Source organism: Olea europaea, chromosome 3 (genome assembly GCF_002742605.1).
Source record: "Olea europaea var. sylvestris chromosome 3, O_europaea_v1, whole genome shotgun sequence".
NCBI lineage: Eukaryota > Viridiplantae > Streptophyta > Magnoliopsida > Lamiales > Oleaceae > Olea > Olea europaea.
In genome coordinates, this window is record NC_036239.1 from 13121744 (window position 1) to 13137271 (window position 15528).

The 15528-nt window shown below is 32.2% G+C and overlaps 1 protein-coding gene across 1 annotated transcript in view; it reads right to left on the reverse strand.

The window, feature by feature from the left end:
- Window positions 1–2132: 2132 nt before the first annotated feature.
- The window catches only part of LOC111378633 (probable disease resistance RPP8-like protein 2), a 16887-nt gene continuing 3491 nt past the window's right edge, over window positions 2133–15528 (reverse strand). The window contains exon 2 of the mRNA XM_023001870.1: window positions 2133–2244. Coding sequence (XP_022857638.1) covers window positions 2133–2244 — 112 coding nt within the window. The remainder of the gene's footprint in view (window positions 2245–15528) is intronic.

Consider the following 15528-nt stretch of genomic DNA (forward strand, 5'->3'; position numbering starts at 1 on the left):
ATTATTGATGGCACTTCGCAGGGAACTGTGTGCTACATACATAGAGCGAGATTTCCTGTATTGTTGTTTGAGATATGGATATCGGCGGTTGTGACGGTTTGTAGTGGCAGTGGTGAGCGGTGCAGCACCTTGGGGGCGGAGGGGCGACGATGAGTGGTGATTGGTTGATGTTGGGTTTTGGGGATGGTGGGAAAGAATGAACATTTCTTCTTATTTATTTATTTTTTAATTCAATTATTAATGCTACTTGTACATTAATTTTTACGTCATTCTTTACATTGTGCCACGTGTCTTGACATCGTTGGACAGTTTTCAAACACAACACACATTCCCGCCCATTTCAATTTGAAAATTAATGGAATGTGAAGCATGATGTAACGAAAACAATGTACAAATGGCTTTATCCTTATTATAATTGTTTTATTATAGGAAATGTGAAACTACCATTTTATCCTTCAGTTGATTTGTCAAGAAGAGTCAAACTTTTAACTTCTTAGTTGACTAACGGATTAGTGGACCGATTCCATCCATTTCCATCAACTACAATAGAAGTAAAAGGTTTGAACTGCGGGCACAAAAATAAAATTTTTGGGTATAATCTGTACTAAATTGAAAAGCTGAGGACCTTTGCTACAATTTTTCCTTAAAATTAAAATGGGCAAATAAATCTTTTTAATCTATCTTAGAGATAATTTTAAAGAGAAACCATAATTAGGAATGCTTTATATTTAATTTTAGAATAAAAATGCGAAAGTTTGACATAAATATGATAATTTATAAAGGTTAGTGGCCTTTCCTAAAATTACAATGTAGCCTAGTTATTAGAAATTATGGTGTGAATATATTTTAACATTTTGTTTTGTCTTTAAAGGCTATTAAATTACTTAGAGTCCTTATCCCAACAAAATTTTAATAGAATAAAGTCATTTAGCCAGGCTTAAAATAGGAAGTGAAGAGATAAACTGATGTATTATAAAATGATTTGGTATTTTTGTTTTAATTTTTTAAACTGTCCAATTATGCATCGACACGTATTCCATCTAAATTTGAGCCTGAATATATAACTTGATTGTTTTTAGTAAGAGATCTCATTAATTAAAAATAGATCCTTTTTGGACACTAGATGCATATGACAACGTAGCGAACACAACAATTACGATTACATGCATTAACGAAGACTTTCATTGCAAATATAAATTAAAGAGTGTTTACTATATTATGTTCTTATTCGCTTGTTCAGATTTTTTCAGTTTAATGGGTTTTAGTTGTGACCTAATTTTTTTTTTTCCGTCTTTAAAGACTTAAATTGCTTGGAGTCCTTATCCCAACTCATTTTCAATAAGGAATCTCATAATAGTAAATGAAATTCATTATGAAAAAATCAATTTTATTTATTTATTATTATTTTTTTTAACGCTAGACTCATATGACAATGTGACGTACAAAACAATTACGAAAAAATCTATTTTATTTTATTTATTTATTTATTTTTTAACGCTAGACTCATATGACAATGTGACGTACAAAACAATTACGACTACATGCATAAACAAAGACTTTCATTGCAGATATAAAGTTAAAAAAACGTCTATTATATTAATGTTCTTACCCACTTGTTTAGATTTTTTGAATTTGGAGGGTTTTAGTTGTGGCCTCCTTCTTTTTCTCTCTCTCTCTTTTTTTTTTTTATTAGACTATTAAATTACTTGGAGTCCTTATCCCAACTCAGTTTCGTTAAGAAATTTTATAATAATAAATGAAATTCACGACCAAAAAAAATCCTTTTTGACATTAGAAGCATATGACAATGTGGTGACATAACAATTACGACTACATGTATTAACAAAGATTTTGATTGCAAATATGACTTTTAAAAAAATGTTTATTAAATTAATATCTACTTTTTAAGACTTTTTGTTTTGGTATCTTTTAGACTTGAACCTCACTTGGTGATAATAATTTCCATTTGAGGGAGCCATAATGGACTAATCATTAAATTAGGCCCTTTTGGCCAAATTTCAATTGTTCCACATACAGTATCAATTTAGGTTCTAATTTATAGCGGGTATCGCTGTTAATGACTATGCACTCAAATCTTGATTTTAGTAAGAGTTTCTAAGAAATAACCCATTCTAATAGCTAGGCTTCATGACAACTCTTATATAGATGAGTCTTTCAAGGGTGCGTGTGATCCACACCTCACAAGAATTCTCGCCTCGATACTCATTCAAGATCAACCCCTTCCTAATATCACATTATTGTTAGCACTATCACAATAAGGATGAACACAAATAAAATAGTGCTATTACAAGTCATGTGGTGCGATTATTTCTTCAACATTGAATCTTTTTCATGGGATCTCTAATTACAAATGTTATGTTACTCCCGGAGGTGACTTTCCTATGAGCTTAAACTCATCCCCTTGATGATTTATTATGTCCATTATGGACTATAATGTATTTTATGCCCTTCTTGGATAATAATTTTGGCACCATCAATATTTACAAGCTCTTATTCTACACTTGCACATCTGCAAAGTTACCTAAGAAATTTTCAAAATATCTATAACTCATATTTAATTATAATAAGATAAACATATGAAATGTAGAAATTGATTTCTAGTAACACTTTCAAACAAATGCATTCGTTCAGCTATTCACCTTAGATCTACAAATTTCATTTTTAACACTTTTAAAAGTAAGTTGTTTTAACAATAAAATATATAAGGTGCATCGACATGAAATCTAAATACCTCCGCATTCCAAAGATACAATAATTTTTTTATCAAATATTCTTAAACTCCATATATTGCAAAATAGCATTGATCTTCGTAAGAATGATCAACCATCAATGCATACCATATACATCACTTTTGTGAATGACTATAGTTAATCATTATTTATCATCGTTATGATTATCAAGATGATGTCAATGATGTAGAACATTTAGCACACATATATCCAAAAATTTAATATCCCCTAACTTTTGGAACCTCCTTTCACTTTTATTTTCAACAACAAAAGGATATACTCACTTATTAAAATGAATGACTAAAGGAAATTTTACAGTAAGCAATTAAATATTTTCCTTGTATACTTTCAATCAAATATTAAAATAACAACAAAATTATTGAGATATAGCACAACCTGGGAGGATTTATAATTTCACAAAATATTAGCTCACAATGAATATGAGTAACTGAGATAGAATTAAATAAAAGTATTCATGTTCCATTTTTGCTAGTAACAAAATTTACTACCGACTAATGACTGAATATAGGTTCTTTTACATTTACCCATTTATTTCCCACAAGGATCGAATTTATGGAATATATAAATAAAAGGCTTCAATTGACAAAGATAAGTTTACCAGATAGCCTTTTAAATCTTTACTTACCAGCCTCAAGGGTTACACATTTGCTTTCAAAGCTAAAGGCTTCCAAATCTGATTTAGACATTTCTAGATAGTGCATTAACTTTAGCAACACCAACACCACAACATAAATAACGAAATTGAATATCATGATCCTTCGAACTTCAATAAAATATCTTCCCTGTGAAATACAATCTGTTCACTATATTCTTGCTTTATTCTCAATGGTGACTTCGAATCCAAGAGACCCCAAAACAAATAGAGTTTCTCGATCAATTTTTTATCACTCTTAAAAAAAATTTTAAGTTTTGAAAATTTAAAGCTTAAGTTAAAAACAATTCCCTACAACAATGAAAAGTTATCCATACATAACCTACCTTATTGTTTAAGTTTTGTATTAAATAAAACTTGAAACTAAAATTTTAAACAATAAAAACTATAATTTTGAAAGTTGAAACTTTTTATAAGTTACAAATTTCGATAGAATAAAATCACTATTAATCTTAAGGGTTACTTTTAGCTATAAATAAAATTATGTAGATTAATTTTGAAATTATACCTCTTTTAAAATAATAAATAATTACATTATTGAAAGTTAAATCTTTTAACCATTTGTCTAAAATAAAATCATGGAATTTCCATAAAATCAATGTAAAGATTTCAATATTTAATTTAATACACATGAAATAATAATATACACACACAAATGGTCACTTGTCCTTTTCATTCTTAACGAGACATGAACATATTTTTCGAAATCAAGGGGAAGTTTTTTTTATGTAATATCATTAATTAATTAAGCTTTCAGAAAGACATAGGAAAAGGAATTTTTGTCAAGAAACTGTAAATGCATAGTAGCGTGTGAAGAGATCTTCGATGCATCATCTATGGACAAAAATAGTTCCATGGCTTCTTCTAGTAGGAGGATATATTCCTATATTGAAAACATAAATTTTTGAAAGTACTTTTAATTTGTGATGTGCAAAGGTGCAATTTCTTGATAAGGCCTTCAGTCAATATCCATGTCATGCTTTCATTTTTTGTAAAAACAATGTTAAATACTTTTTTTTTTCAAGTTAAAATGAATGTAATTCATAAGTCTTTGGAGAGAATATAATAATAATTATTATTATTCAAATAATAAGTCTAATAATTTTAGCAAAATTAGTAAACTTAAACATTGCATTTACAGTCTGAAATCGTAAAAGAGCAAAGATATAATATGGACTAATATCATAGCTTACCTTCAAATATTGAGGAACAATCGAGACGGAGATATATTGATACTTCTGACCATGACTGCTGAGTTTTTAGGATCATATGCATATTTCATTTAAATATGCTTCAATTGATATTCATAAAATATAATGCAATGATATACTTTAAATCAAGATTTGATGATCACGGCTTATTTAATCTACAAGCAAATCATCTCAACACAACTTTAGATTGTTGAAAAAAATGGGAAATTTGTGTGTAGATAAATATAGCAACTGATGAATATAAATAACATAATTAAAATTCATAAACATAACAAAATGGTAACAATATAAACATTATAATTCAACATTAATATAACATAAAATAGAGAAGAGATTTAGAAACCAAGTATTGAGAGTCACGTCCAAGACACTATCATAAAATTGTGTTGTTTCCCCTTAGTGTGAGTTATTTCAGCACTATACAACTTGTTGCGGAAGTTCTCTCAAAAGATCTTCAAACGGTGGTTTTTCAGGCTCAGTCCAATGTACCTTTCTCTACCAACAACCAATCCAAACGGCTCCAAACCACAATCAATTGATTCACCTTGGTTGCTATACAATCTTACCCACGTAGGAAAAGAAAGGGATGATGATTTATTGCCACAAAGGCTAAGAGAAGACACCACAAAGGTATACTATGAAAGAACCACCAATTGCACAGTTATACAAGCGTTCTGGACACCTTTTTCTCACACAAAAGGGGGGCAGCCGGGATTCACTAGTTTCTTCTCTCAAAATCACACAATCATCATATCAAAGAGGCTAGGGTTATATTCATATATATACTCTAGGGTAGGCTTTAAGTTGGGCCATTAAAGGGTAAACAGACCAAAATTCAAGCCATCCATAAGGAATACAATTGGGCCGGGTGTAGCTCATGGACTTGGTTGTTGGACTTATTTCATTCATCGGCCTATGCCTATGAAATAATATTAACTCACGTTAACATCATAGCCCGAAATTTATTGGGTATCAAAAACCCAACAAATCTCCACCTTGATGCCCAATAAATCTGCAAGCAATCAAAACACACAGTTAACACTTGCATAATCAAGGTAGCCAATAAAATTGGATTATAGACCTTATCTCGTGTTTCCAACTTGAAACACATACCATACCTGCTCCATGTACTCACTGGGGCTAAGGTCAAAAACACCCAAGTAGAAGCAAATATTTAACAGTAAACAATTAAGAGCAAATACACATGCGATGACTATATACTATAGGATAACACACACAGATCTTTTCAGAAACATGTTCACATAGAACCATAGATTAACACCAAGTCAATCAAACCACGGTCAACCACATATGCAACATATGCATAAAATGACCCTAAGAAAAGATCTCACCACACTTATCCTATCCCATTCCGTGTTGCTCACACCACGAGAACACATATCTCCTCTCATCGCCCACCACGCTCACTAGACAGATCACTCAACTCATGTCTAACTGGTAAGTTACAATAGATCCTAAGTTCACGGGATAATTCTCTATCTCCACATCACTTCTCCTAACCTACGTGGATAATGGGTCTCCACCTAACAGAAGTGATAGAAGTGTCTCTCTCACACTCCACCTGATCAGGGTCTCTTTCCAGATAAAGGATCCTAGACATTTGATCACATCTCCAATCATGATCCAAATGTCACACTCTACATCCCTCGGTACAAACCACCATGTACCCTTAGGCATCTATACTCCACTTCACCAAAAGACACACAACACACTGCTAATGCATCCTAACCCACTATGCATGCAAGCAATTACACTAAGTAATCCTAATGTCTCAAATTCATGCAAATGCACATATCAAACACATTGAAATGTAGCAGATAATCATGCAACAAAATTTAGACAATCACACACATGCAGAAAGGATCACACATAGATGCATATGCAGTGACTATGTTTACACTCAATAAACCTCACTGGGGTCATAACTCGACCCCTCAACCAAATTCGTCTCACCTCTCATCTTTCCCTTCAGCTTATCTTTCTTCTTGGGACAGTCCCTAATAAAGTGTCCAGACTTACCACAACTGTAACACCTTTTACCAGTAGACTTGTCTCGTCCCTTGCTCTTCTTCTTACTACCCTCATCACTCGAGTCACTACTCGAATCACTACCGTCTTGAGTTCTACCCAAATTCATTTGCTTAAACTTCATCCTACTCCTCATCATATGTAACTCGCCACTCCTCTTATCCTCTTTTTCAGCCTTAATCTCCATCTCTTTACTCTTAAGTGAGTCTATGACAATCTCGGGTGTTAAGGTATCCCTACCATACTTAATTGCATTCTTAACTTCCCTATATGAATCAGGCATGAAATTAAGCAGGATAATAGCCTTATACGTTTCAGATACCTCTTCATCACAGTTAACGATGTCTTGAACTAATTTGTTAAAGACATCCAAATTATCATTAAGATCCTTTGAAGGATCCATTTTAAAGCTGAAAAATCGTTTAAGCAAGTACAATTTATTAGGAGTTGACTTAAGCAAATAGAAGTCCTCCAACTTTTCCCAAAGTTGTTTTGTAGAATCCAGTTTTCCTACTTTTCTCAAAACAGTATCAGATAGGTGTAAAATAATTGGAGTGTATGCAAGTTCATCATACTCTTCTTTTTGTACTTTTGTTAAATTTGCAGAAAATTTGTCATCTATGGCCTTTGAAACTTTTTGTTGGACCAAAATACCCTTCATCTTTTGTTGCTAAATTGAAAAATCCCCTTTCCCATTAAAAATTCCAACTTCAAAGTGTGAAGACATTTTTTAAAAAACTAGAACAACCAAAAGCACAGATAGGTCACACAAAGCTATCCTACAGCCGCAATATACACCGTTCTAGATTCCCAGGGTTTCGTAAGATTCACGATCTTAGATCAAGGGAATGTTCGAACGGGTCAAGTCCAGGTGTTCTAACAGGAAAATCAATGCAACACGAAGGTATGTAAACAAAAATTCGAATTTCCACGTAACAAGCCTCACACAGTGACTATATGATAGGTAAAGCACAAAATCAACTACCAACTTGCAATCAAAACTCAACACTTCAAAAACAGAGCAAATAATTCCTAAATTTTTTAGCACAAGTAATGGTTGCCAAGCAATGACAACCCCCAATCCTAACGATCACCCCACACGATGATCTGCTAATGCTGAAATTTAAAACTAAGTTAAGCCAATATACCAGAGCGGACTATCTGAGTCCGTAAATTATGAGAGTTACGAATTTATCACTTTAGGACCACCACTATTCGTCCTAAAGTCTTTGAAAACTGCAGCAACCAAAAAATCACAATCGAGTCCCGAACGCCCGAAGAACAATGCTGTCCAGATTCTTCTGCGTATCCTGAAACAGAAAACTTTCAACACAAAAAATGTCAAAAATAATATGAAGAACAAACTGCCTGAAGGAACCTCCTTGAAATTTCCTCCCACGCGCTCACATGCGCTTCTCTTCCTCTCTGCGCGTGGTCCACACGCGCCTCCACACACGCCCGAGATGGACGTCACGCGCCTGTCTACTGGATGAGCCTCCTCCTGCACATCACGCCAGTGGTCTCGATTTTCCTAAACTCCTTCTGGATTGATCAGAAAATGCGAAAAACGGAGACTGATTTAAACAGTTTTTGGACAGCTTCTTCGATCTGATTTCTGCTGCGTTTCTGCCTATTTTCTGGACGATTTTTGGTAGATTTCACGAGCCAAAACCTTCACCTTGAAGCTCTGATACCAATTGTTGCGGAAGCTCTCTCAAAAGATCTTCAAACGGTAGTTTTCCAGGCTCAGTCCAACGTACCTTTCTCTAGCAACAACCAATCCAAATGGCTCCAAACCACAACCAATTGATTCACCTTGGTTGCTATACAATCTTACCCACGTAGGACAAGAAAGGGATGATGATTTATTACCACAAAGGGTAAGAGAAGATACCACAAAGGTATACTATGAAAGAACCACCAATTGCACACATTATACAAGCGTTCTGGACACTTCTGGACACCTTTTTCTCACACAAAAGGGGACAGCCGGAATTCACTAGTTTCTTCTCTCAAAATCACACAATCATCATATCAAAGAGGCTAGGGTTATATTCATATATATACTCTAGGGTTATACTTTAAGTTGGGCTATTAAAGGGTAAACGGGCCAAGATTCAAGCCATCTATAAGGAATACAATTGGGCCGGGTGTAGCTCATGGACTTGGTTGTTGGATTTATTTCATTCATTGGCCTATGCCTATAAAATAATATTAATCCACGTTAATATCATCGCCCGGGATTTATTGGGTATCAAAAACCCAACACAACTGCAAGATAAAATTCATGTGGTTCACAGCTAGTTCTCCTTCTATAGGCATAACCATAAGGAGATAGTGAACGAACTCTTATCAAGTTGCCAAAATTATAGAAAATAATATATATGTGTAGAGAGTATTCTATGAAATTATCCTTTTCATGTTATTGTTAAACCCATGAAAATCACTCCCTTTTATAGGGAGGAATTCAACCCCCACATTCATGAAAATAATTCATATTTAAGTATAAGTTACAATCTAAATTATGAGTTTTAAATTTGTATTAAAATGTAAATTGAAAATTGAAAATTAAAATTACTTTTAATTTTGAAATTTAAACTAATTAGAACTTAAGTTACAACACAGACAACTGTCACTAATAGTCCTTTGAACGTATTTAATACAAGAAGAAGACATTACATTGTGCAAAATAATGAGTAAGATTATAATATAGATTTCATTGAAAAAAGTATAAAGCTTTATAATAATATATTACCAAGAATATATTGCATAACAATTCGAACAGAATGTTTAAAAGTTAACAGCACTAAAGAAAAATGAAAATATTACAATTATTAGTTAAAAATATTATAACTATCTACTTGATGAAATGTTTTCAACATAGAGGTATAGAGTGAGTGATGGTGGGTCCTCGACCTACTGGGCTGCCTACTTCAACATTTTATTTCTCTGAATACAATTTGGGTCACCTCCACAGGGCCACATCCCTGATTTTTTAAAATGTTCGCTAAGAGATAGGTACAGATTTTATATTGGAGAATATTTTGTCATCTTGTGACATTATCATGGGATTTATTAGCTAGTTTTTGACTTGCATATCTCGCTCAAATCCAAAATATTTGCAGAAAGAAGGTTCTCTCAGAGCATGAAGTGTTGTTATGAAGCTGCTGTTGAAAGAATATTGATTTTTGTTGTTGATGTATCGACAAGTCATATTACAAATATGCAGGGATTTGATTTGTTTGTTAAGGCCTACAGTCTTAATTGTTGTGTTTGCCGCATTGTCATATGTGCCTAATGTCAAAAAAAGGATCTTTTCATATAAAATGTAATCGCATCCATCACTAAGAACTTTTTCATGTTTCAATGAACATTACAAATGTAATCCCATCCCATCATCGAAAACGTAAAAAAATTCCACGTTAGTCAGTAAAGTTTATAAACATAACCTCATCGACCCACTGAAAACTTTATGCAAAGTTAGTCACTAATCAGGTAATTAACTAATATTGTGTTTTTTCCGGTTTGATCCACATTATTGGAAAAAATACATTTTTAAATAGTAATTTGATATCATTTCAACTATATATTCTGTGATAAAATAATATTACACGCAAATTCAAAACATTTCTTTATTTTTTAACCACACATTTCCCATCAATATACTATTCAAAAATGCATTTTTTTCAAAAATAATATGGCTCAAACAAGAGCTTAGTCTTGTTCTTTCTTTTTTGTACTCCTGCCTCACATTTCGTTTTCTCTAGTATTTACCAAACTTAGAAAAAGGATTAGCCTTTTATTCTAGAGCAATCAACAAGGATGTTTGCTGACACGACCCGTCCCGAATAACCCTAGTGGATCCGAAACGTGACGTGTCCTGATGATAGATGCTGACTAGATGTCAAATTTATCACCAAGGCTGACTATGAGTTATTTCAAAAAATGCAACACAATCAAATGTTTATGTAAAACATAATGCGATGTGCCCAAAATATTTACTTCGTGCTTCATCAATATGAGTTATAATATTCATGGCTCTCATTCCAAAATCATTAGGCTCTTCCAGTTAAAAAGAATCAATTGCTACCTGTAGGAAAAATCGTGGAAAAAATATATGAGTTGATAACTCAATGAGTGGAGAAATTCGAAAATAATTATACTTTTTGAATTTTATATTTTTATCGAAAATCGAATTCATATCATTTAATAATTCATAAGATAACATCATGTAATTATAATAAAAAATAAAATATTCACATAAAGTCGAAAAATATCATCTCAAAATCATGATATAAACATAAGCTTGTAATTATGCTATAATCTCACCACATCAAATATACTGAAAAATCCACAAAAAATGTACCCTCTAATTAAAATATGTAATTTGCCCCTCGGGCTAAGAACTTTCACCACAGGCTTTTGGCCTCTCCGTGAACGAAAGTCGGTCTCAAAGATCTCTAGTAATCAATTCTAGAGCACGGCCAAGGCCCATCTGTGAACTATATGTACACGATCAAGACCAGTGTCAGGTCAAGACCCCTTCGTGTAGAATAGAACACGGTCAAGGCCTCTCTGTGAATTAGAAGAAGTACATAATTATGGGTACTTTTCTAATCGATATCAATATCACGTCTCACATACAAAACAAATCTCAATATCACATGTCTCATATACCAAGTCACAAATGTACGATAAATAATCCTTGAAATTTCGCATGGATCATAATAAAAGAAACTTCTATAATAATCATAAAATCAAACACATAATTGCACATATACTTAATTTATAAACACTTTAAAAATATTTAAGTTTTTCCATTTACAAATCTATGGATAGAAATCTGCTTAAATTGACGAGTCTTTTCAAATGACAAGTTTTTTCAAACTTTCACGTCACTACCTGAAATAACGGTATAGTTACTCAAATTAAAACTTGACAATTAAATTAATACAATTTCACCACTTAACTCCTCAACTTCTATATTTACTTTTTCATCTCCAATTCCCCAACTTTTATTTTCTTTATTGATTCATCAACTAAACACCATGCATTATTAAATCCTTTAAATTACTCACACTTCCTTAAAATCAATAACTTATACATATACAACCCCTATGCATAATTTATTCCAATACATAAACCTCAATACTTGTCATAAAACTTTATTCAAGCCTTTAAAATGTGAAAATCAAAGGTTTGACAAAGACAACACTAAAATTCCAGAATATTGAAATCCGACACTAATTTCTAGATATTGAAATGTGGCACCAAAACTATTGGCAGAAGAGGCACCATTCTGGGCACGCTTTTAGAAACAACACCTATACTACAGTAACCCGAAAATTACCTTAAAAAAATGGAAAATTCCAATATCAAATCCCTAATTTAAGTGTTCAGTATTGGGTTAATTTCACAAACGGTCGCTGAACTAACAGAAAAATTATAAAACGGTCACTGAAATTTAAAACTTTCAGTAACGATCACTTAAGTATTGAGACGCTTTCAAAAATGGTTTAAAATTTTTTAGCTACTTTCGCGGCAATTTTTCGACCATTTCCGACCACCGATACCACCAGATTTTGATACCGTTGGAAAGCCTACAATGTCTTCTTCAATTACAACAAAAAATATCCCCCAAACTCCAAAGGATTCGGCTGGAATAAACCCACAAAGTGGGCTACCCGAAAAGGTAAAAATCTGCCCACATTTTCAGATTTTTGGTGGACTGTTGCGACGATTTTTTAACAACTTTCGGCCACCAAAATAGCCAAATTTTGATACCTTTGGAAAGCTCACAATATCCTCTTTAATTAGCATCCAAAATCTCTCCAAAACTCTAAAGGATTCAGCCGGAATAAACTCACAAAATTGGCATCCCAGATTTTTGCCTTTTTGGGATGCCGACTTAGCAGGTTTATTCCGGCCGAATCTTTTGGAGTTTGGGGGAGATTTTGGATGGTAATTGAAGAGGACATTGTGGGATTTCCAACGGTATCAAAATTCAGCGGTTTTGGTGGTCGAAAGTCGCTAGAAAATTGCCGTAAAAGTCGCCCAAAAATATGAAAATCTGGGTAGATTTTCATATTTTTTGGGGCGAATTTTGCAGTGATTTTCCGGTCGAATTCCTTGGTGTTACGGAAAGATTTTGAATGGTAATTGAAGAGGACGTTGTGGGCTTTTCAAAAGTATCAAAATTCGATGGTATCGATGGTTGGAAATAGCCGAAAAATTGCAGCAAATGTAACTAAAAAAACTAAAAAAGTGTTTTTTTTAAACTTCAGTGACCGTTTTAGAAACTTTTTGAACTTTAGTGACCATTTTTGAAAGCTTCCCAATACTTAAGTGACCGTTATTGAAAGTTTTCAATTTCAATGACCGTTTTGTAATTTTTCTGTAAGTTCAATGACCGTTTGTGAAATTAACCGGTTCAGTATTATATAATTACAAGAAAATCAAAGAGTAAGCCCTTATCTCACAAACCCCTTCAAAATTCCATTTTCTTCATCACAAATTTTCAAATATACATCCCTTTGATATATTCTTGTTTAATGCCTCAAAAACATAATAATCTCTAATTCTTGCTAAACTTCGAATATAAATAAATGGTTCATAAACCCCAGAAATTTAATTAACTTTCCTCTTTAAAATAAGGATAAGCTGAAGAAATGAAGAACCCAAACTTACAAAAATCATCGGCCTCTTCCATTTCCTTTTTTTTCCCTTCCTTTTTCTCTCTTTTTCCCCCTCTTTTTCTCATATTCTCCCAGCTTCTGCCCCGTTTCCACTTTCGAGATTCTTGTGTATGTTTTTGTGTGTGACAAGTGGTTTTTAAATGGGCCACAACTAAAATTTGCAAAGAAAATCCCCCTTCTTCAATTAAGCATAACATTTAGGCATTAAACTTCCATACTTGTAAATTAAATTCTAAATTTTAAATGATGTCCATATTATAACCTCAAGTATTGTAAATTTGTAAAATAAACCCCAATAAAATAATTTGATCGATCCAAATCCCGATAAAATGATTTACTACATTTCAGTCCCTATTTGACCAAGACTTTGACTGAACAATTTCTTGAATGTGACTTTAATAAATGGGGTGTAACATCTGTTGACCTCTTTACGATCAAAAAGGCCACATATGACAGCTCAATGGGCTGCTTCAGTTTCGATTGTCTTTCCATGAGGATATGCTTGAACAGAAACTAGAAATTTCATAGATTCTTAGTTGAGGATATGTATGAATTTCAAAGTTGAATACTATTAAGTGATCAATGCTGAAGTAGATTTCTTCTGAATACTTGACTCCATGGATCTTTGTTGCCTCTTTTATTTTAGAGATGTCAAGAGACAACCTTGTCAGTTATCCCCAAGATAAAGGCTATTCTTTTTTCTAAGTTTGACAATGCTATAAAGGATAAAATTATGGGGTAGGAGTATAGAAAAAACTAAAAAATATATGTAAAGATTGATAAATTACTTGATTCATCACTGAATTTTGCATAAGGTTTCTCAGAGGTCATTGAACTCTAAAAGTTTTCTTGTTAGTTAATGAACTTTACAAAATGTAATCCCATTCATTGCTAAGAACTTCAAAAATTTCCAGGTTAGTCACTGAATTTTACAATGATGGATGGGATTATTCAGTGACTAACCTGGAAACTTTTAAAGTTTAGCGAACTCAAGAAATCTTAAACAAAGTTCAATGACCAATCAGGTAATTATCCCAAAAGGATTCATTCGCGCATTGTACCCAGAAATTAAAAAAAAAAAATTGATTTATTTGATCTTCATTTTAAAGCATGTTAACAATATTTTTGGACGAAATTCTTGATTAAGAACAAAAATTTCTATCAATAAAATTTTAAAAATGAGCATGTGATGACTAAAAAAAATTAAGAATATAAGTGTAATAATAAATAAATGTTAATGACTTTAATGTAATTAAAACGTAATTTAGTTATAAAAAATGTTTTGTGAATAAAACCACCCAAAAAAAATGGTGGTTACATCTAAAACAATTCAAAAACGTCTAAAGAAGTAGATAAGAACATTAATAAAATTAACATTTTTTTAACTTTAATAATCAAAGTCAAACGTGCATTGCACGTTATTTTAAAATACTTTATAAATGATGGAAAAATAATATTTGATACTAATTTGTTGGAAAATTTGTTGAGTCTCGGACGAATTAAAGAAAATAAAATTTAGCATAGAAATTTCAAAAAAAAAAATTATATTCTCAAAACTCAATTTTTATGATTCAAATTTTTTATAATGATGAAACACTATAAATGAGCAATCTTTTTATATTACATTTGATACATAAAAATTAATTGTTAATACATAAATTTAAACACTCTTTAAATGTTTTCATTCACAATTCAATACGAAAATTCTAACACTAATGGAATGCAGTAAATTTATACAATTTTGAAGACATAGGAAAATGCTAAAAAATATTGACAGGCAAGCACGTTAAAAAATAAAGACAAATGCTAAGATGATTTTGACTCAAAATCTGCATCTGATTATCTGAGTGCATTTGGGCTTGTTGGACAATTCCAATCATTTGTCTGAGAAAAATCTCACTTTAGCAGTTTTTGACTGTGAAGATTAAACCATCAAATTCAACATAAAGGCAAACAACAAGAATACAAGATCAAGTGTTCTTACGTACATGGCAGGTAACTATGGCTCATGTGATATACAAACAACCTCACAATACCATGTAAAAGGTACGTCTTCGGCCAGAATAGAAGTGTTCTGAGCATAAAGATGTCTTTTTTTCTCCATTGGAAATAAAATTTTTTAATGCAATTCAAAATAAAAATTCTCTTCA